At 45.2% G+C, this 22,288-nt stretch overlaps 1 protein-coding gene across 5 annotated transcripts in view; it reads right to left on the reverse strand.

The window, feature by feature from the left end:
* arhgap39 (Rho GTPase activating protein 39) overlaps positions 1-22,288 on the reverse strand; it is a 618,982-nt gene that overhangs the window by 392,531 nt on the left and 204,163 nt on the right. For 3 of the 5 annotated variants that reach the window (XM_070881793.1, XM_070881797.1, XM_070881792.1), the window contains 2 exons: positions 4,709-4,785; positions 855-902 (listed from right to left, as the gene is read on the reverse strand). In XM_070881793.1, the coding sequence (XP_070737894.1) occupies positions 855-892 (38 nt within the window). In that variant the 5' untranslated portion in view covers positions 893-902; positions 4,709-4,785. Of the gene's footprint in view, positions 1-854; positions 903-3,554; positions 3,580-4,708; positions 4,786-22,288 lie in introns of all 5 variants that reach the window. The other 2 variants (XM_070881794.1, XM_070881796.1) reach the window with 2 other exon arrangements.

Raw genomic sequence — 22,288 nt, forward strand, 5'->3', positions numbered from 1 at the left:
AGTCAGTGCAGTGGCACAACTATTATTTTTGTACCCAAAGAGATGTAGTTACACATTCTGAATCAAATGAATCCTGCAGTATTAATTTTACTTATGATAAACCTGATCCTTAGTTTACATACCCCCCAAAAAATCAGGCTCTTTATCTTTATGAAATAACCTTTTTTATTTCACTACCCGAACAGTAGGAGAACACAAGAGGGTTGGTCAATTAACTGAGTTAATTACAGTATAAAGGGTTTCTGTTTAACCCCTGGGCAGTGCTAAGTTACTCGATATTGCGTGTATAAAGTCACATAGGATTATAAGAACAGGAGAAAGTCATTCAACCTCTCGAGCCTGCCCCGCCATTCATTTAGATCATGGCTAGTCTGCACCTCAACCCAAAGTACCCACCTTTGCTCCATATCGCTTGATACTCTTACCCAAGCTGAGGTGGCCTGGTTATTTAATCGCAGCCTGGCACTCAGCAATGACCAGTCACAGGTAGTTACTGTCATTATGGGAGCAGGTTTTAACACCCGACCGGACTCCAGCCTATGGACACTCTGGCTAATGTCAGCTCTCCAGCCAAGGTCAGCTAACTCGCACAGAGCCAGTATCAAACTTGGGACATTCCTAGTCTGTACAGCTCACCATCAGACTCGACAATTTAATAACCTGCTAATCCAATGATGTAAATCCAATCCCTGCAAGATTAAATCAAGCTATAATCCACAGTTGATTCCTGGAGGGGACAAAACATGCTTGCTATTCATTACAAAGTGGTAAATCCAGTCGTGGAATTTTACTCACATCTCAAACCACAATTCATAAAGAAATAGCCTGAATTTTCTTTACTATTTTCCTCTTACCATGTGGTAGCACTTTCCGTTTCAGTTTCAAGTTGCATGTCGTAAGACCTGAAAGAACATTGATTTCATAAATTTAGCAAGTGTACTGTTACCATGTTATTTTTCCAACAACATATTACAATTAACCCTTTTATCCAGGTACAAAAACGTTTGAATAAAAGTTCCCCTCCAAGTAGCACACCATATATGGCCAGCTTTGCTGGGTCAATAACTTGGAATTCCCAACTAACCCCATAGTGTGAGCATTCTCACCACATGGACTGCAGCCGTTCCAAGGAGAAGGCCCACCATCGCCACAGGGCAACAAAAGCGGCCTTACTAACATCACCCACTGTAATGTACGCACCCGAGAGTATGCGCACAGGTTTGTAGAGCTGTTGCAAGAGGTGGGTGCTGGAGGGACAGGAGTGCTTCATCACCTCCGGCAACCAAATTTTAATTTGATCCATTAACGTCAAAAGTTTAATTGTTTTATTTTGTCGGTTTTAGTGCCCCCGTTTAATCACGGGGCACTTGATTTAGGTTCTACCAAAATAGTTGTAGAGCTGTTGGGTGGCCATTAACCAGTCCAGGTAGCAGGCGGTTGAGGGGGTTGATCAGCCCGACTGCCTGCCTCTCTTTCGTGGCTATGTTCGTGCCAGGGTGTCCCTGGAGATGGAGCACGTGGTGTTCACCGGTACGCTCGCGGCCTTCCGCAAGAGGTGGGCACCGGAGGGACTGGTGTGCGTCATCACCCCCGGCAACCAAATTTTAATTTGATCTAGTTTCCGTTAAAGTTTTATTTTGAAATTTGTGGGTTCTAGTGCCCTTGCCAAAAGGGGGCTCTTGATTTAAAGTTCTACTTAAAATAGTTGTAGAGCTGTTGCATTGTGAGCTGCTTAGCCAGTCACGTAATGTTCACAAGACTCGATAAAACCCCAGTCAGTTAGGTCTAGGTCATCCACGATGAGGTATGCAGTTGTGAGCCTAGTGGATGAACTGGTAATGTGTAGTGTGATTGTTAAAACTGTTAATAAACTAACTAGTTCTTAATAGCAACACTTAAAGCAAAGAACCCATGAGGAAAACATATTACATAAACGTTACCGGAACAATTTTTAATTTATAAAATGATTTTCGTTCGTTACGCCATTCATATGGCCGTGTTAGCAGGCCATATTAGATTTAGTAATGACAAATGAGCCGGATTTAGTTAACAGCCCAACGGTGCATGAACATTTATCCAATAGCGATAATAATAGGATCGAGTTCAACGTAGTATTTAAAAGGGAGAATCGTGAAACAGCCAAGATTCTAGATTTAGTTAAGGCTGACTTCAATAGGATGTGACAGAGTCTGTCCACAATGATACGGATAAATCTGTTAATGGGTAAAATGACAGATGATCAGTGGGAGGTGTTCAAAGAAGAATTTAATGCGATATAGAACCAATTTATAGCCCTAAGAGGCAAGGGCTCTTATTGTCAAACAAAAACAGCCATGGATGACTAAAGAGGTAAGGGAGGGCATAAAACTAAAAGGAAAAGATAGGCGGCATTGTACGCAGTGTAGATGGAAGCATAAAATTAGAGATATTAATAGATTAAGTGAATGGGCAAAACTGTGGAAAATGGATATCAATGTCGGCAAATGTGATCTGAAAAGGATAAAACAGGGTACTTTCTAAATAGTGAAAAGCTCGAACCAGTGGAGGTCCAAAGAGACTTCAGGGTCCATTTACACAGATTGTTAAAATATCATGAACAGGTACAGAAAATAATCAAAAAGATTAATAGAAATATATATATTATGGAATCTATATCTAGAGGACTAGAATATAAAGGGAGCAGAAGTTATGCTGTAGCGATACAAAACCCTGGTTTGACCACACCAGCAGCAGTTCTGGGCACCACACTTTAGGAAGGATATATTGGCCTAGGTTTACCAGAATGATACCTGGGCCCTAAGAATTAAATGAGGAGGAGAGATTACACAAACTAGGGCGGGAATTTAGAGGGTTAAGGGGTGATTTAGTCAAAGTTTTCAAGATATTAAGGGGAACTGATCGGGTAGATAGAGAGTAGCTATTTCAGCTGGGTTGGGGAATTCTAGGACTAGGGGGCATAAGCTAAAAATAAGACACAGACCTTTCAGGAGTGAAGTTAGGAAACACTTCTGCATGCAAAGGGTGGCAGAAATTTAGAACTCTCTTCCTCAAACAGCAATTGATGCTAGATCAATTGTTGCTAGATCAATTGTTATTTTTAAATCCGAGATGAATAGATTTTTCTTAACCAAAGGTATTAAGGGATATGGGCCAAAGGCCAAAGATCAGCCATGATCTCATCGAATGGTGGAACAGGCTCAAGGGCTAAATGTTCCCATCAGTATCAGGAGGTGGATGCAGTAAGATACAAATATTTGGTCTTGATTCATCAGAACTGGAACTCCTGAACCTCAGTGGTGGCTTCGAGAAGGAGATAAGGTGGTGCTTCTACACAGCATGTGTGAGAGAGAGAGAGAGAGAGAGAGAGGGAGGGAGAGAGGGAGAGGGAGAGGGAGAGGGAGAGAGAGAATCAAACAGCACTGGTAAACTCCTGAAAGCACCACCTCAATACACGAAGACTAAACGTAGGATGTAGCAGACAAGAGTGGATTACAAGGCAATAATCTAGTGGAGAAGTTAAAACAACATTAAAGAGCAGAAAGCTTATTGGTCACCTGAACCCCGAGGCCAAGGGACAGCCTGCAAAAGAAAGAAAGAATTGCATTTATATAGCGCCTTTCATGATCTCAGGACATCCCAAAGCGTTTTACAGCCAATGAAGTACTGGTGAGGTTTAGTGACTGTTGTCACGCAGCAGCCAATTTGAGCACAGCAAGATCCCACAAACAGCAATGAGATTGATGGGCCGATAATCTGTTTTTAGGCATTGGTTGAGGGATAAACAGTAGACAGGACACTACGAAATAGTGCCATGGGATCTTTTACGTCCACCTGAGGGGGGCAAGCGGGGCCTCACTTTTACTTCCAATCTGAAAGACGACAGTGCAGCGCTCCCTAAGTACTGCACTGGATTGTTAGCCTGAATTTTTAGTTCAAGTCTCTGGAGTGGGACTTGAACAATCTTCTGTTACCCAACATTTCCCACTGAAAAACCTCTACTGTTGGGTAATATTGTGACGGATGATCAAAATCTGTCAGATTAGGATGGCTACCCTTTTGAAAAATTCAGGATTGGACAGGGTAGATAATGCAGTGAGAACCTGGTTCAAGGAGAATGGCCATCAGGAATGATATGAAGTGCAGTAAAGTGCACACATTTCACATCTGTGGCAACAAGTCACAGTGCACACAAGTGCAGGATGTTGGGAAATTTGAAAGAGCTTTGTTATCTCCTGAACCAGGACACAATGTCAACATGCACTTGGACGACAAATGCTAGCAAAGGCTGACCACACGTGTCACAACACCATTGAAGTGAGGCTGGGGGGGGGGGGGGGGGTGGGGGGAGGGGGTAAAAAGACATTCATTCCAGAAACGTTTGGATAAAACCTGCTGAGCTAGCAAGGAAACGGAGAGTTGCTGGGCCATACAGATTAGAAAGGTTCTCCGTCTGTGCCGAATTCGCTGATCTCAACCAAGGTGACTATGGAGGCACTGCAAATGTCCTCAGTGGCCCTGCATTGGGAGGAGGTGATCGAGAGCCTTCCAGTTCGCACGCCGGATTGCTGTTCAGCGACCCGCCCCCACCTGGCTGAGAAGAACACATGGGCATCGGGTGAGAGAAAGATCAGGCATGGCAGTGATGCCCGCTTTGGTGGAATGGCCCGCCAACACTCACTATGTTCACACAGGAAGAACGCTGAGGTACCTTAAGCGAGGTTCCAGAGGGCGGCAGGTAACTGTATAATCGGACCCCAGCAGAAGTCGATGCCCTCTGAAGAAGCCCTGAGGGGAGAAAATTAGCAAATAAAAAACCATTTTAAAGGAAGGACTCTCGCTGCCAGCAGTGAGAAGATGAGCCTCCCCTCCTGCGGTGAAGTCACACTGCCCCCACCACACCGTGTGCATTAAACAAGAGTGGGATGGATATATGTGCCAGTCACAGCACATGATGTGCAGTCTCGATTTAGAACTGGGAACATAACACAAGAAATAGGAGCAGGAGTTGGCCATTCAACCCTTTGAGCCCGCTCTGCCATTCAATAAGATCATGGCTAATCTTTTACCTCAACTCCACTTTCCCACCCTGTCCCCATATCCCTCGATTCTCTTAGTATCGAGAAATCTAGCGATCTCTGTCTTGAATATACTCAACGACTGAGCCTCCACAGCTCTCTGGGGTAGAGAATTCCAAAGATTCACCACTCTCTGAGTGAAGAAATTTCTCCTCATCTGTTCTAAATGGCCGACCCCTTATTCTGACTGTGACCCCTGGTTCTAGACTCCCCAACCAGAGGAAACATCCTCCCTGCATCTACCCTGTCAAGCCTCTTGATAATTTTACGTGTTTCATTTAGATCACCTTTCATTCTTTTAAACTCTATGGAATATAGGCCAAGTCTACACAATCTCTCTTCATAGGACAATCTCCTCAGCCCAGGGGATCAAGGGGTATGGCGAGAAAGCAGGAATGGGGTACTGAAGTTGAATGTTCAGCCATGAACTCATTGAATGGCGGTGCAGGCTAGAAGGGCCGAATGGCCTACTCCTGCACCTATTTTCTATGTTTCTATGTTTCTATGAGTCTAGTGAACCTTTGTTGCACTCCCTCCAAGGCAAGTATATCCTTCCCTAGATAAGGAGACCAAAATTCTACATAGTGCTCCGAGTGCGGTCTCACCAGGGCCCTATAAGGCTTCTTTACTTTTATACTCCAATCCCTTTGCAATAAAGGCTAACATACTATTTTGTTTCCCTAATTGCTTTCTGTACCTGCATGTTAACTTTTCCCACTCGCTCACCTTTTTAAAAAAAAAAAATCTGCTTTTCTATTTTTCCTACCAAAAAGGATAACTTCACATTTCTCCACATTATATTCCATCTGCCACATTCTTGCCCACTCATTTGAACTCACCCTTTGTAATAGCTGAGGGCCAAGCACCGATCCTTGCAGCACCCCACTAGTTACAACCTGCCAACCTGAAAATGACCTGTTTATTCCTACTGTTTTCTGTCAGTTAACCAATCCTCAATCCATGCTAATATATTACCCCTCCGATCCCATGAGCCCTAATTTTATGTAATAACCTCTTGTGTGGCACATTATCGAATGCTTTTTGAAAATCCAAATACACCACATTCATTGGTTCTACCTCATCTTCTCTGCCAGGTACAACCTCAAAAAAACTAACAGATTTGACAAACACAATTTCTCTTTCATAAAATCATGTTGTCTCTGCCTAATCATATTATAATTGTCTAATTGCCCTGTTATCACGTCTCTAGTATTTTCCCTACTAGAGATGTCAGGCTAACTGGCCTATAGTTCCCCGTTTTCACTCTTCCTCCTTTCTTGAACAGCGGGGTTATATTTGCGACCTTCCAATCTGCAGGAACCGTTCTAAAATCTAAGGACTTCTAGAAGAAGATCAAAACCCAATACATCCACTATCTCTGAAGCCACCTCTTTTTAAAACGATAGGATGTAGGCCGTCAGGTCCAGGGGATTTGTCAGCATCGAGTCCCATTCATTTCTCCAGTACTCTTTTTTACTAATACTAATTTTTTTTTTTAAGTTCCCCATTCTCACTAAACCCTTGGTTCCTCGCTATTTCCAGAATGTTGGTTATGTCTTCTGCTGTGAAGACAGATACAAAGTATTTGTTTAATGTCACTGCCATTTCCTTATTCCCCATTATAATTTCTCCCGTCTCTTTCGGTATTCTCTTACCTATAGAAGCTTTTACAAATGTTTTTGTATTTGTTTTATGCTAGTTTACTCTCATTCTATTTTTTCTCCATCAATTTCTTAGTCATCCTTTGCTGAATTCAAAAATCCTCAGGCTTGGGAAAGTGTCAAGCAGCCTGAACTTTCTTCCTGGAAGCCTACACCCGCTCCCCTCACAAACACAACACAACACATCTCCTCACACGGACGGCCAGAAAATGGAAGAGCATCATCCCTTACCAAACATTCACAAATACTGACAACATTGCCATGCCCCAAGAACAGGTAGCTACCCCCTGTGTATGTGACTGAGTACCCCACCCGCCATGGCTGCCTAAACCCATAAGCTTACAAGACAACTGCCCTGCCATCGATATACCATTGTTTAACAGCCATCTGAAGAAAATGACCAACTAACCAATATGTGAATCACTATGATATTCCTCTGAAGAATTTTCAGAGAATGTTTGCACCTTGACTGTTTATAGTTAAATGTGTGTCTGCTTTCCTGTTGGAATTTGTACTGACTGGCATCAAGATATAAAAAAAAGGACTCCCGTGTCTCCAGAAGAATTGAGGCGTGCTTCATCGGAAGGGCTGAACAAGGAACATCCAGTTATTAGAACACATTTCTAAGAGTGCGACTGACACGCTGCTTTGCAAAGCGACTGGAGGAACTGCTGTCTTTACTTTATGGGATTTTAGATCGGGTAAATCCCAACATATAAACAGCCTCGGCCAGCTGTGCCTCTGGAGACGTACGTGTGAAAAATCTCTTTGTTCTGTAGGTAACGTATATAGGTAATTGGCTGCATGCTATCAGACACAGTCATTGTATTGAATGGGACATCAGACTTAAATGAGATTTCAGTGTTGTTTCAATCTCTGTCTGACCAACTAAAACATAACCCATTCTCTGTATACATTGATACTTTGTGAATTTCTCTTGGCAATAGCTATCACAAAAGGTAATTTCTTCTATCATCGAGTGTCACAGATATGAACATCACCAAAAGGCACGATTCCTGGACTGTTACCTCATTGCTTACTGTAATGCATTATTTCTCAGAAACCGTTTGTTGAGGATATTTTTTCAAAAGGGACTGATTCACATCAAAGGAAGCGAACCTGGGGACTCTCCACAGGTGTTCAGTCTTCTGTTCACCTCTGTACAAGGGAAGGTAATCGCAGTGCCACAAGAAATAAAGCATTGTGTATCCACCACCAGAGATTGGATTTCTGAAAATATGAGAATAGCTACAAGAAGTTTGCAGGGTCAATTCAATTTGTATTAGTGTCAGGTTGATTACTGTAGTTAGTATCTTGTCCAGATTTATATACGAAAGATTGGCAAGTTGTCTATGGCCCAGTGACGTGCTGTTTTCATACCTTCTGAGGCGACAGGAAAGCGCAGCGAGAGTTCAACATATTCTCCAGTTAGTGATACATCACAATATGGGGTTCACTGTGAAAGCTGGAGTACACCAGCTGATACCGGCAGCAAATAAAGACACAGGTTTTAATTTGAGCGCGACTCGGTCTGTTTATCAAACTATAGTCTTACCGTATCCGCAGAATGCTCACTATTTGTATAATTAAAACATTAAATGTTGCTCATGGTCTAGAGTTTGGGGCAATAGAGATTATTCTTTTCTCTCCAAGTGGAACCACTTAGTTCCCAGTGAATGCACCGAGGTTACAATTTGCTGGGAAAGATTAAGATGTACGTGTCCCGCTAATTGAAGAGGTTCCCTTTGAGATCTTCATTTGCCCTTGTGCTAAATTCTTTCACATATTATTCAGTCAATTTTGAATACACTGACAATCAGTCACTGCTGTCAAAATGGGGAAATGGAAGAATGAAATGAGGATTATGTAGCATGTGTTCAGAACAGGCACCAGACACGGTCGTGTTCAGCCAACAGCTGCAGAGATTTGTTTAATCTCAGGCTTCGCTACCACACAAGTTTCTCTGGCGTTGCTGACAAGGCCAGCATTTATTGTCCGTCCTGAGCTGCCTTGTGGTGGTGACCATCTTCTTCAACTGTTAGCAGCAGTTTGGATACAATGGAGCAGGTTTCCTTCCCTAAAGGACGTTACTGAACTAATTGGGGTTTTTTTTTACAACAACGCGACAGCTTCATGACACTTTTAAACTGAATTCAAATTCTCAAACTGCATTGGTGGGATTTGAACTCAGGTTCTCTAGATTATTAATAGAGTATCATAACCACTGCACGACCAGACCCATGTCCATGTGGTTCAGTAAAATACTGTACTGTAGTAACATGTACGTACGTACATACATACGTACACACTCCCACGCATCTCCAATGCAAGAGCCAGTTTGAAATTAAATCGAAACAGAAACAGATTGCACTGTCCCTTTTGAAAGACACTAGCATTTGACACAGTTCACATATGTTCTTTGCGTCAGTAACACAATTGTGATACAGTTGGCTAGAATTTATTATTTACAGTTCCTTTCCTTTCTCCTACATTCTTTATTTCCCACAGCTCCCAAGACATCAGACTATCTGCTCACAGGGTTGTTTCCAATTCTATTTGAGCTGGCCACAGTCACAACTGGCACAACTGAGATGAACTCAACACATGAACATTTGACAGCACAAACCTATCTGCCATCTCTCTGTAATGCAGTATATTTTATAGCAATATACCATGACCCTTAGATTCCGATTCCAGAACAGTGGCTTTTAAATGAAAATAATACAAAACGACATTCACAGTCTTAAAGATAAAGACTCAAGATGGGAATCAGCAACATAGGAACCAGCAATTCTGCACAACTGGACATTCTGCAAGTGTGAGCCTGGGTAGAAATCAGTGAGCTAGTCAACCATGAGAGTTATCGCAGCCAAGCTCAATTCTGCCCTCACCCAGCAGCTCAGTACACATACCCAATCTGGAGGTATCAGACAGTAAACAGGAACAGGAACCATGGCCAATGCTTCTCCTCCCCAGCCACAGGATGCTGAGGCCAAATGCATCATCTTCACTGTTGCCACAGGAGGGATCATATCTGGCTATCAAAATGTACAACTGCACAGACACCCAGCTACCGTGCCCCAGAAGAGAGTGCAGAAAACCTGGCTTAATGAGGGGTCACGTAACATCTTCCACGAGCAGGGCTGTGTATTTGGGCAGGTCCAGAAAATGTGCAACAATGTGCCCTCCCCACCGTCTCAAACAGACTGCTGTGACTCCGAGATACCACCTGTCTGTGCGGATAGAGGTATGAGGTGCCTTGAGCTTTAATGTTAACTTTTAATTGTATTACAGGTTGAGACTGCCTACTGTTTCACAAATAAAATTAAAATCACGGATGAGGCGGGTTTCGTTAGGTATCTATTCACAGCTATTCTTGTTGCATAATATGCACAGTAGCGTAATGGTTATGTTACTGGACTAGTAATGCAGAGAACACGAGAATCCTTCCATTGGAAGTTTGAGAAATTGAATTCAGTTTTTTAAATACCTAGAAATTAAAATTTAGTGAAGTGACCATGAAGCTGTTTGATTGCTGTAAAACCTGGTTCACGAATGTCCTTTGGGGCAAGAAACCAGCTGTCCTTACCTGGGCTGGCCTTTCTTTGACCAAGCTTTTGGTTCACCTCTCGTGGCTCGGTCTGAAATTTTGTTCAGTAACACCCCTGTGAAGCCCCTTAGGATGTTTTATTTACACTATATAAATGCAAGTTGTTCTTTATAACTCCAGTCCCACACTAACATGGGCTTGCTGAAGTGGTCTAGCAAGCCAGTCAGTTGTCATAAGGGATGATCAATAAATACCGGCCTTGCCCGCGATGCCCACATCCCAGGAATGAATAAATATAAAAGATTTGAATTTCTAGGACCATGGAAATAAAGATACACTCTGGAAGTTAGTTTCACCGTGACTTCACCTGCTTTATACGGGGCCGCAGGTGCTGCCGACTCCCGATGGGCACATCCTCTGTGCAGGGTAAACTTACTGGAGTCACGAAGGCCAGCCACAGAGAAGACCCACTGAAGATCCAAGGAGCCAAGGCACTAGTCACTAAACCCCGTATAAAAGCAGCTATTGTTGTGAAAGAACGTTTCTAGCGTTCAGAGTGGCCACGTGACTTCGATCCAATTGACCTCCACAGCTAGGAAGAGTTTCATTAGTCAGCACGAGGTGGTGTCATTCAGATGTAGCTGGAACGTGGCTTGAAGGGTAAAGGCTTCAACATCATTAAGTAGGAAAAGCCTTTCATTAACCACTTGGAGTTGAAGGTGAGCAGATACAGTCAGGCCATACACAATGTTTAAGTTAGTTCCCTCGGAACATGCATTATGTTTCTGAATATATACATATAATATATCAATTCTCAATTGCTCCCCCCCCCACCCCATTCCACCACCATGTCAGCAGGACTTCCCTCGCGCCCCTTCCAATGTCGGAAGGATTTCCCTCCCGCTCCCCCCCCCCCCCCACCCCATGCTGGCAGGAGCTCCCCAGCATGGAGTGCATCAAGCCCAACCCAATCTCAAGCTCACCTGATGCTCACACTCCAGCAAATTTTCAGTTTGCAGTCTACCCAGATTTCTTGATATATTCATCACTGCTGCTCTCTCATCACAAGACTATGGTCACTGTTGCAACGTACTCCTGGCTGGCACCCCCCCCCCACATTCTACCCGATGTAAACTAGAGGTGATCCAAAACTCGGTTGCCCGCGTCCTGACTCGCACCAAGTCCCGCTCACCCATCACCCCTGTAGTTGCTGACCGACATTGGCTCCCGGTTAAGCAACACCTCGATTCTTATCCTTATTTTCAAATCTCTCCATGGCCTCGCCCCTCCCTATCTCTGTAGAGAAACATAGAAACATGGAAAATAGGTGCAGGAGTAGGCCATTCGGCCCTTCCAGCCTGCACCACCATTCAATGAGTTCATGGCTGAACATGCAACTTCAGTGCCCCATTCCTGCTTTCTCACCATACCCCTTGATCCCCCTAGTAGTAAGGACTACATCTAACTCCTTTTTGAATATATTTAGTGAATTGGCCTCAACAACTTTCTGTGGTAGAGAATTCCACAGGTTCACCACTCTCTGGGTGAAGAAGTTTCTCCTCATCTCAATCCTAAATGGCTTACCCCTTATCCTTAGACTGTGACCCCTGGTTCTGGACTTCCCCAACATTGGAAACATTCTTCCTGCATCTAACCTGTCTAACCCCGTCAGAATTTTAAACGTTTCTATGAGGTCCCCTCTCATTCTTCTGAACTCCAGTGAATACAAGCCCAGTTGATCCAGTCTTTCTTGATAGGTCAGTCCCGCCATCCCGGGAATCAGTCTGGTGAACCTCCTCCAACCCCACAATCGCTCCCCTCCCCGCACCCCCAGCTCCTCTAATTCTGCCCTTTTGAACATCCCCGATTATAAATCACTCAACCATTGGCTCTGGAACTCCCTGCCTAAATCTCCGCCTCGCTGTCCTCCTTCAAGATGCTCCTTAAAATCTACCTCTTTGACCAAGCTTTTGGTCACCTGCCCTAATTCCTCCTTATGCGACTTTGTTATCTCTCAATACTCCTGTCAAACACCTTGGGATGTTTCACTATGTTATAGGCGCTATATAAATACAAATTGTTGTTATAACAGAACCGCTCCTGATGGTACAAGGACAATCCAGTTCAGCTGTTCACTTCCAGTCACTTGTCCAGTCAAGTTTAAAAATCCTATTTTTTATATTTGTAATGCCTCATTTGAGTTTTAGTTTTTTTGCATGATGTAAAGTACAGGTATATAACGACAGGCGGTCTACACCGTTTTACTTACTGTAACTGTACACTTGGTATGCGGTCATTACTTTGAGTGTCACTGGTCTTCATTTGTCCTTAAAGCCTCTTGAAGAGCTCGGCCTCGAATGTTCCCACACATATCATTTTAATATCTGGCACAGTTCGTCACAGTCACGGCTATATAAAAAAAGCAAAACCTGACTAACCTGTACTACTTCTATAGAAACCATTATCTCTCCTCATGGCAAGTTGTACGTTTGCACTGTCGAATCACTTAGCTCAGCAAATTTCATGTCTCCACCACATTCAGTGAAGACCAAGCACTTTCCCCATAAAGAATGATCCCATATTACCCTCACTCCCCTCCTGGAAGCCATTGCAGGAGCAACACATGCAGAGGCACAAGAGCATCTTATTTGTCCACCAGCTACTTGAGAAATTATGTTCAATATTAAGAACATCACAAAAAGCAGAGTTAAGCTGGATTTTTTTTTAAATAAAAGGAGCAAATACTTGATTCCTGGTATGATGCAAGGCATCACAGAATGGCATAACACAGCATTGTAGCTTTCACTTGGATAAAGCCCGAAATACAGGTCACTCACCTGATCTCCTGACTCGGATCATAGAAACATAGAAAATAGGTGCAGCAGTAGGCCATTAGGCCCTTCGAGCCTGCATCACCATTCAATAAAATCATGGCTGATCATTCACCTCAGTACCCCTTTCCTGCTTTCTCTCCATACCCCTTGATCCCTTTAGCCGTAAGGGCCACATCGATGACTGAAGACATCAGAGGTTAACATATCTCCAAAGAAAGGCATGCAAGGGAAGAATGCAGCATACTGAAGAGGAATGTTATCCCCAGCTACTCCTGCTCCTGACCACCTGGTTTCAGAGTGGTTATTTCAAATCTTTCGACGGAGACGCTAACACCCTCTCACGTGGCTGTAAAAGATCCCGTATCTCTATTTTGAACAAGAGCATGGTAGTTCGCCCCAGTGTCTTTGAAAATATTTACCCTCAACCACCATCATTAAAACAGATGACCTGGTAATTACCACATTGCTGTTTGTGGGATCTTGCTACACACAAATTGGCTGCTGTATTTCCTTCATTACAACAGTGACTAACTTCAAAAAGTGCTCCTTTAGCTGTAAAGTGCTTTGGGGAGGTTGTGAAAGGCACTATATAGGAGCTGACAACTGCTGGACAGACCACCGTCTAATCCGATCCATCACTGACGTCAATATAGCCCCAAAGTGGAGGGGGCAGCAGAAGCAGTGCCTCAAAAAAATCAATGCCAGGGCATTTAAAGACCCAACTAAGAGAGCCCTATACAGTCAGTGTTGTGTCCTTGGATGCTCTAATAATGACTCCACGAGGCAGTGTGTTGTGCTAGAACTGTAGTGACCTTAGTTCTTTATTCGTTAACTCCAGAGTGAGGATCACAACTGGTGGCCTGCCTTTTATACTGGGCCAGGCACACCTGTACAGGTAACCTACAAGTCTCCCACTGCTGTACTGGTCTGGTGGCACACCTTGTGATAGTACCAACAGTAGCCATGTAGGATACATGACATCACTCTCCCCCTGAGCCTTTAGTGCAAATCGCCTCTGCATTGACTGTGCTCTGGGCTTAGCTCTCTCTGGGCTCTATCTGGTTGACCCTTAGCAGATCATTTCAATCTTGCGTGAGTGGATGGTGCAGTAGAGTACTGGTGGTTGCTGTTTGTGTGTGTCCCTGACCACTCCATTCTCCCGCCCCCCCCCCCCCCCCCACACATATAGATTATGGCGGCGGCTCATTGCATTCATGTACATTCAAGTTCAGAAAAACAAGTTTGCATTACATTTGTGGTTCCGTGGTGAGACAAGTACATTAGACTGGTGAGATACATTATCGATGCGGTGACCAGTGTATAAGGACAAACTAGTTCCAGAACTGCTGGATGGTGTCCCTGCAGTCTGGTGGCGGCGCGGTGCCCAGTGCTGGCAGTGGGAACCCGGTTGGCTCAAGTTGCCTGCTCTTGGGGCTGTTGCCGTGGTTCCTAGTGTCGGGCCAGTTTGCAGATGCCTGTGACCTCCCTGTCCTTTCTTTGCGCCCTGGGTCGCTGCTGCTCCCTGAGGAGCAGTCGTCTAGCAGTGCACAGGGAACTGCTGAGTCGCTTGCCTGGGCGTTGTTTGGTTTGGGATCCTGGCTGGTCCCAGTCCCCTTTGGGGGGGGACTGTAGCAGGTGACCCTTCGTTTCCAGGTATGGCCTTGGTGCCGATGGGTTCTGAGGGCTGCGCCTTCTTCAGTTTGTGCTTTCAGGCTCTTTGCGGTAGGTGCCATTGGGTGCCTGAGAGATGGAGCCGATCCGGGGCAGGGTATCGATACCGATGCAGTTGCCCTGCTGAGATCGCTTGCTCTGCAGCTCGTGTGTGTTGTCTGCTTTTGGCCACACTCCATGGTGCATAACTCTGGTCTCCAGGACACAGGCTGCAGCATTAGGTAGCTCGCTGGACCTGTGTGCTCCCGATGAGTGTTTGCCCGCTGCATTGGCTGCATGCAGTTGAAATCCTACATTGCACAACTTTTCAGCACTTATTGTGGATACTCTGTAGCTCCGATCGCGATCACATGACTTTTCCTCGCTGGTTGCATGTACACAATTCTGATCAATTACACATTTTACATGATCGCGTGACTTTTCCTTGCTTGTTGCATGTATACAACTCAGTTACACATTTTGTCTCTAACTTAGTTACTATTACGTTGCTTGAGTGTGTGGAACTGTCCCTTTAATTGTAGTGGGTTGCAGGCCTCCTTTAAGAGAGCCTTGCTTTCTTTACCCCAATCCTCTTCTCTGTTTGATGCCACGTGTTGCTCCATCAGCGCTGCACCTCGTGGTCTGGCTGCCATCTTTCCTCCATCCACGATGTCGACTGCAGTGATCTTCTTCTCCCCGGGTTCTGCCACTGAAGCTGGGAAGTCGCCTTTGGATCCGATTTTCTTCCTCCGGAGTCCTGCCACTGGAGCCTGGAAGGTATGTTCGTGTCGTCTCAGCTGGATCATCTCCACGAAGTCGTGCTGAGCGATCTGTGCCTTGGGTGCTGTGCTGGTCTGCTCCCTGGTTCCGGGTCCACCCTCAAGTGAGGGCTTGCTGTGCCTCCGAACGCGGAGGACGTACGATCGCTGGAGGGTTGAAGTTTTCCCACTCTCCATCCACTTTCTGCCGAGCAGCATCTCCAACAATCCAGAGGTAACTTGTGCATCATGCCATCATGGAGTACCTTTACATTCGCGCACTACCAATGACTGGAATAAGTTTATCTGGACCAACTTGGGTCGTTCAGCTTGATTGTCCCATAGCCTCTCAAAGGCTTCTTGATTGGAAAGCAGCTAATGTAACGCCTCTGTTTAAAAAGGGGGGCAGACAAAAGGCAGGTAACTATAGGCCGGTTAGTTTAACATCTGTAGTGGGGAAAATGCTTGAAGCTATCATTAAGGAAGAAATACCGGGACATCGAGATAGGAATAGTGCAATCAAGCAGACGCAACATGGATTCATGAAGGGGAAATCATGTTTAACTAATTTACTGGAATTCTTTGAGGATATAACGAGCATTGTGGATAGAGGTGTACCGATGGATGTGGTGTATTTAGATTTCCAAAAGACATTCGATAAGGTGCCAGATAAAAGGTTACTGCAGAAGATAAAGGTACGCAGAGTCAGAGGAAATATATTAGCATGGATAGAGAATTGGCTGACTAACAGAAAGCAGAGAGTCGGGATAAATGGGTCCTTTTCGGGTTGGAAATCGGTGGTTAGTGGTGTGCCACAGGGATCGGTGCTGGGACCACAACTGTTTACAATATACATAGATGACCTGGAAGAGGGGACAGAGAGTAGTGTAACAAAATTTGCAGATGACATAAAGTTTAGTGGGAAAGCGGGTTGTGTAGAGGACACAGAGAGGCTGCAAAGAGATTTAGATAGGTTAAGCGAATGGGCTAAGGTTTGGCAGATGGAATACAATGTCGGAAAATGTGAGGTCATCCACCTTGGGGAAAAAAAAACAGTAAAAGGGAATATTATTTGAATGGGGAGAAATTACAACATGCTGCGGTGCAGAGGGACCTGGGGGTCCTTGTGCATGAATCCCAAAAAGTTAGTTTGCAGGTGCAGCAGGTAATCAGGAAGGCGAATGGAATGTTGGCCTTCATTGCGAGAGGGATGGAGTACAAAAGCAGGGAGGGCCTGCTGCAACTGTATAGGGTATTGGTGAGGCCGCACCTGGAGTACTGCGTGCAGTTTTGGTCACCTTACTTAAGGAAGGATATACTAGCTTTGGAGGGGGTACAGAGACGATTCACTAGGCTGATTCTGGAGATGAGGGGGTTACCTTATGATGATAGATTGAGTAGACTGGGTCTTTACTCGTTGGAGTTCAGAAGGATGAGGGGTGATCTTATAGAAACATTTAAAATAATGAAAGGGATAGACAAGATAGAGGCAGAGAGGTTGTTTCCACTGGTCGGGGAGACTAGAACTAGGGGGCACAGCCTCAAAATACGGGGGAGCCAATTTAAAACCGAGTTGAGAAGGAATTTCTTCTACTAGAGGGTTGTGAATCTGTAGAATTCTTTGCCCAGGGAAGCAGTTGAGGCTAGCTCATTGAATGTATTTAAATCACAGATAGATAGGTTTTTAACCAATAAGGGAATTAAGGGTTATGGGGAGCGGGCGGGTAAGTGGAGCTGAGTCCACGGCCAGATCAGCCATGATCTTGTTGAGTGGCGGAGCAGGCTCGAGGGGCTAGATGGCCTACTCCTGTTCCTAATTCTTATGTTATGATTCATTACTGACTGGCTCGCCCCCGTGTCCACTTCCATGAAGACCGGAACGCCATTTATCTCAACTTCCATCCTCAACGGGGAAAACTCGGTGGTGCAGGTAAACATGCTATACACCTCATCGAATGGCTGAGCTGCCTCTCTGCCTAACGTTTCATAATCCGCGCTGGATTCATGGCCATCTGCAGATTCTTCATCGACACAGAGAGTTATATTTCTCTTACATATTCGCTGGAGGTGGCCCTTTGTGCTGCAGCCCTTACACACATAGTCTTTAAAGTGGCACTGGTGAGCCCTGTGAATCCCTCCACAACGCCAGCATGGAGCTACTCGATTACTCCCTCGGCAGACTCGGAGTTAAGGGACTTGGAGGCCTGTTCTCTCTCCCGAGAGGGTTCGCGTTCTACAGTCCAGCCTCTAAAAGACACCACTCAGTGCACAGTACCTGCCGGGTTTGAGTCCTGAGGGTGAGACATCTGCCTCGATCCGCAGGTCGAGGTTATGAATGCCTGACTCACGGAGATGGCCTTCTGCAGTGTGACTGTGGTATCCATGGACAGTAGCTTGTGAAGAAGGCCCTCATGGCCAATGCCAATGACAAAAATGTCCCGCAGCGCTTCGGTGAGGTGGTTGACGAACTCTGTGCCGCCAGCCTCCTGAGGTCTGCGGCGTATTTCGCGATTTCCTGGCCTTCGGTGGGTGTAGAACTGGTGTCTGGCTGTGAGGATGCTCCCTTTGGGCTTGAATTGCTCGTGGATCAGGGTTACGAGCTCCTCGTACATCTTGGTCATTGTCTTCGCTGGTGCCAGCAAGTCCCTGATGAGGCCATAGATTGTGGGCTCACAACAGGTAAAATAAGATTACAAGTTTAAGTAAAACTGCAATATTAAACAGATAGGATTCTTGTAGGTTTAAGCAGAGACAAACAAGCAAGCTAGCTTAGTTAATTGGGCAACTAGTAAAAACTGGTTCCCTAAATAGGCCAGTGAGTCAGCCAGGAACAGTATAATAAGAGGGGGCTTGGTGCAGTCTTGCTCGGAGTGCAGCGGCAGGTCAGAGTACAAAGGTAAGAGTTTGGTAAGTGGGAGAGTTCGGGCACATGGGAGCAGGAGGTGTTGCTTTGTCTTGTTTTCCCCACCAGTGCTGACTCCCCAACCTGGGAGGAAAAGAAAACTAAGTGTGACATCACAGTAAGAGGTTCGGGGACATTGGAGCGGTCTATAAAGGTCAGCTGGTGCAGCTGCAGCAGGGAGAGAAGGCAAAAAAAGGAGAAAGAAATCGAAAAGTGACATCACAGCCAAGGGGTTAAGTGATTGGCGAGTAGTTTTTTTCTTTTTCTTTTCTTTATCAGTAAGTAACCTTTAGCATTATTGCTGCCAAATTAAGTTAATCTAAGGTTTAAGTCATGGCAGGAGAACTCAGACACGTGTTATGCTCCTCCTGTACTATGTGGGAGGTCAGGGACACTTCCAGTGTCCTTGATGACTACATTTGCGGGAAGTGTATCCGGCTGCAGCTCCTGGCAGACCGCATGGCGGCACTGGAGCTACGGGTGGATTCACTCTGGAGCATCCACGATGCTGAGAATGACGTGAATAACACGTTTAGTGAGTTGGTCGTACCGCAGGTAAAGGGTACACAGCCAGATAGGGGCTGGATGACCAACAGGAAGAGTAGTGCAAGGAAGGTAGTGCAGGGGTGCCCTGCGCTCATCCCCCTGCAAAACAGATACACCGCTTTGGGTACTGTTGAGGGGGATCACTCATCAGGGGAGGGCAGCAGCAGCCAAGTCCATGGCATCGTGGGTGGCTCTGCTGCACAGGAGGGCAGGAAAAAGATTGGGAGAGCTATAGTGATAGGGGATTTGATTGTAAGGGGAAGAGATACGACCTTTCTGTGGCTGCAACCAAGACTCCAGGATGGTATGTTGCCTCCCTGGTGCAAGGGTCAAGGATGTCTCGGAGCGGGTGCAGGACATTTTGAAGGGGGAGGGTAAACAGCCAGTTGGCGTGGTACATAGAGGTACCAAAGATATAGGTAAAAATCGGGATGAGGTCCAACAAGACGAATTTAGGGAGCTAGGAGCGAAATTAAAAAGTAGGACCTCAAAAGTAGTAACTCAGGATTGCTACCAGTGCCACCTGCTAGTCAGAGTAGGAATCGCAGGATAGTTCAGATGAATACGTGGCTTGAGGAGTGGTGCAGAAGGGAAGGATTCAAATTCCTGGGGCATTGGAACCGGTTCTGGGGGAGGTGGGACCAGTACAAACCAGACGGTCTGCACCTGGGCAGGACTGGAACCAATGTCCTAGGGGGAGTGTTTGCTAGTGCTGTTGGGGAGGGTTTAAACTAATATGGCAGGGGGATGGGAACCTATGCAGAGAGACAGAGGGAAGTAGAATGGGGGCACAAGCAAAAGACAGAAAGAAGAAAAGTAAAAGTGGAGGGCAGAGAAACCCAAGGCATAAAGCAAAAAGGGCTATATTACAGCAAAATCCTAAAGGGACAAAGGGTGTTAAAAAGACAAGCCTGAAGGCTCTGTGCCTCAATGCGAGGAGTATTCGGAATAAGGTGGACGAATTAACTGCGCAGATAGCAGTTAACGGATATGATGTAATTGGCATCACGGAGACATGGCTCCAGGGTGACCAAGGTTGGGAACTCAACATCCAGCGGTATTCAACATTTAGGAATGATAGACAGAAAGGAAAAGGAGGTGGGGTGGCGTTGCTGGTTAAAGAGGAAATTAATGCAATAGTAACGAAGAACATTAAGCTTGGATGATGTGGACCTATGGTGTACCAAAGGGCAGAAAATGCTAGTGGGAGTTGTGTACAGACCACCAAACAGTAGTAATGAGGATGGGGACAGCTTCAAACAAGAAATTAGGGATGTGTGCAATAAAAGGTACAGCAGTTATCATGGGCAACTTTAATCTACATATTGACTGGGCTAACCAAACTGGTAGCAATGCGATGTAGGAAGATTTCCTGGAGTGTATCAGGGATGGTTTTCTAGACCAATATGTCGAGGAACCAACTACAGTGCTGGCCATCCTAGACTGGATGATGTGTAATGAGAAAGGACTAATTAACAATCTTGTTGTGCGAGGCCCCTTGGGGAAGAGTGACCATAATATGGTAGAATTATTTATTAAGATGGAGAGTGACACAGTTAATTCAGAGACTAGAGTACTGAACTTCAGGAAAGGTAACTTCGACGGTATGAGATGTAACTTGGCTAGAATAGACTGGCGAGTGATACTTAAAGGGTTGACGGTGGAAAGGCAATGGCAAACATTTAAAGATCACACGGATGAATTTCAACAATTGTACATCCCTGTCTGGAGTAAAAATAAAACTGGGAAGGTGGCTCAACCGTGGCTACCAAGGGAAATTAAGGATTGTGTTAAATCCAAGGAAGAGGCATATAAATTGGCCAGAAAAAGCAGCAAACCGGTGGACTGGGAGAATTTTGTAATACGGCAGAGGAGGACAAAGGGTTTAATTAGGAGGGGGAAAATAGAGTATGAGAGGAAGCTTGTTGGAAACATAAAAACTGACTGCAAAAGCTTCTATAGATATGTGAAGAGAAAAAGATTAGTGAAAACAAACGTAGGTCCCTTGCAGTCAGATTCAGGTGAATTTATAATGGGGAACAAAGAAATGGCAGACCAGTTAAACAAATACTTTGGTTCTGTTTTCACGAAGGAAGACACAAATAACCTTCCAGAAATACTAGGGGACCGAGGGTCTAGTGAGAAGGAGGAACTGAAGGATATCCTTATTAGGCGGGAAATTGTGTTAGGGAAATTGATAGGATTGAAGGCCGATAAATCCCCGGGGCATGATATTCTGCATCCCAGAGTACTTAAGGAAGTGGCCATACAAATAGTGGATGCATTGGTGATCATTTTCCAACAGTCTGTCGACTGTGGATCAGTTCCTATCGACTGGAGGGTAGCTAATGTAACACCACTGTTTAAAAAAAGAGGGAGAGAAAATGGGTAATTATAGACTGGTTAGCCGGACATCAATAGTGGGGAAAATGTTGGGATCAATTATTAAAGATGAAATAACAGCGCATTTGAAAAGCAGTGACACGATCGGTCCAAGTCAGCATGGATTTATGAAAGGGAAATCAGGCTTGACAAATCTTCTGGAATTTTTGGAGGATGTAACCAATCGAGTGGACAAGGGAGAACCAGTGGATGTGGTGTATTTGGACTTTCAAAAAGCTTTTGACAAGGTCCTACACGAGAGATTGGTGTGCAAAATCAAAGCACATGGTATTGGGGTAATATACTGACGTGGATAGAGAACTGGTTGGCAGACAGGAAGTCGGGATAAACGGATCCTTTTCAGAATGGCAGGCAGTGACTAGTGGAGTACGGCAGGGCTCAGTGCTGGGACCCCAGCTCTTTACAATATACATTAATGATTTAGACGAAGGAATTGAGCGCAATATCTCCAAGTTTGCAGACGACACTAAGCTGGGTGGCAGTGGGAGCTGTGAGGACAACACTAGGAGGCTGCAGGATGACTTGGACAGGTTAGGTGAGTGGGCAAATTCATGGCAGATGCAGTATAATGCGGATAAATGTGAGGTTATCCACTTTGAGGGCAAAAACACAAAGGCAGATTATCTGAATGGCGGCAGATTAGGAAAGGGGGAGGTGCAATGAGACCTGGGTGTCATGGTTCATCAGTCATTGAAAGTTGACATGCAGGTACAGCAGGCGGTGAAGGCAGCAAATGGTATGTTGGCCTTCATAGCTAGGGGATTTGAGTATAGGAGCAGGGAGGTCTTACTGCAGTTGTGTCGGGCCTTGGTGAGGCCTCACCTGCAATAGTGTGCTCAATTTTGGTCTCCTAATCTGAGGAAGGACGTTCTTGCTATTGAGGGAGTGCAGCGAAGGTTCATCAGACTG

The sequence above is a fragment of the Pristiophorus japonicus genome, chromosome 5, assembly GCF_044704955.1.
Source record: "Pristiophorus japonicus isolate sPriJap1 chromosome 5, sPriJap1.hap1, whole genome shotgun sequence".
NCBI classification, from domain to species: Eukaryota; Metazoa; Chordata; class Chondrichthyes; family Pristiophoridae; genus Pristiophorus; species Pristiophorus japonicus.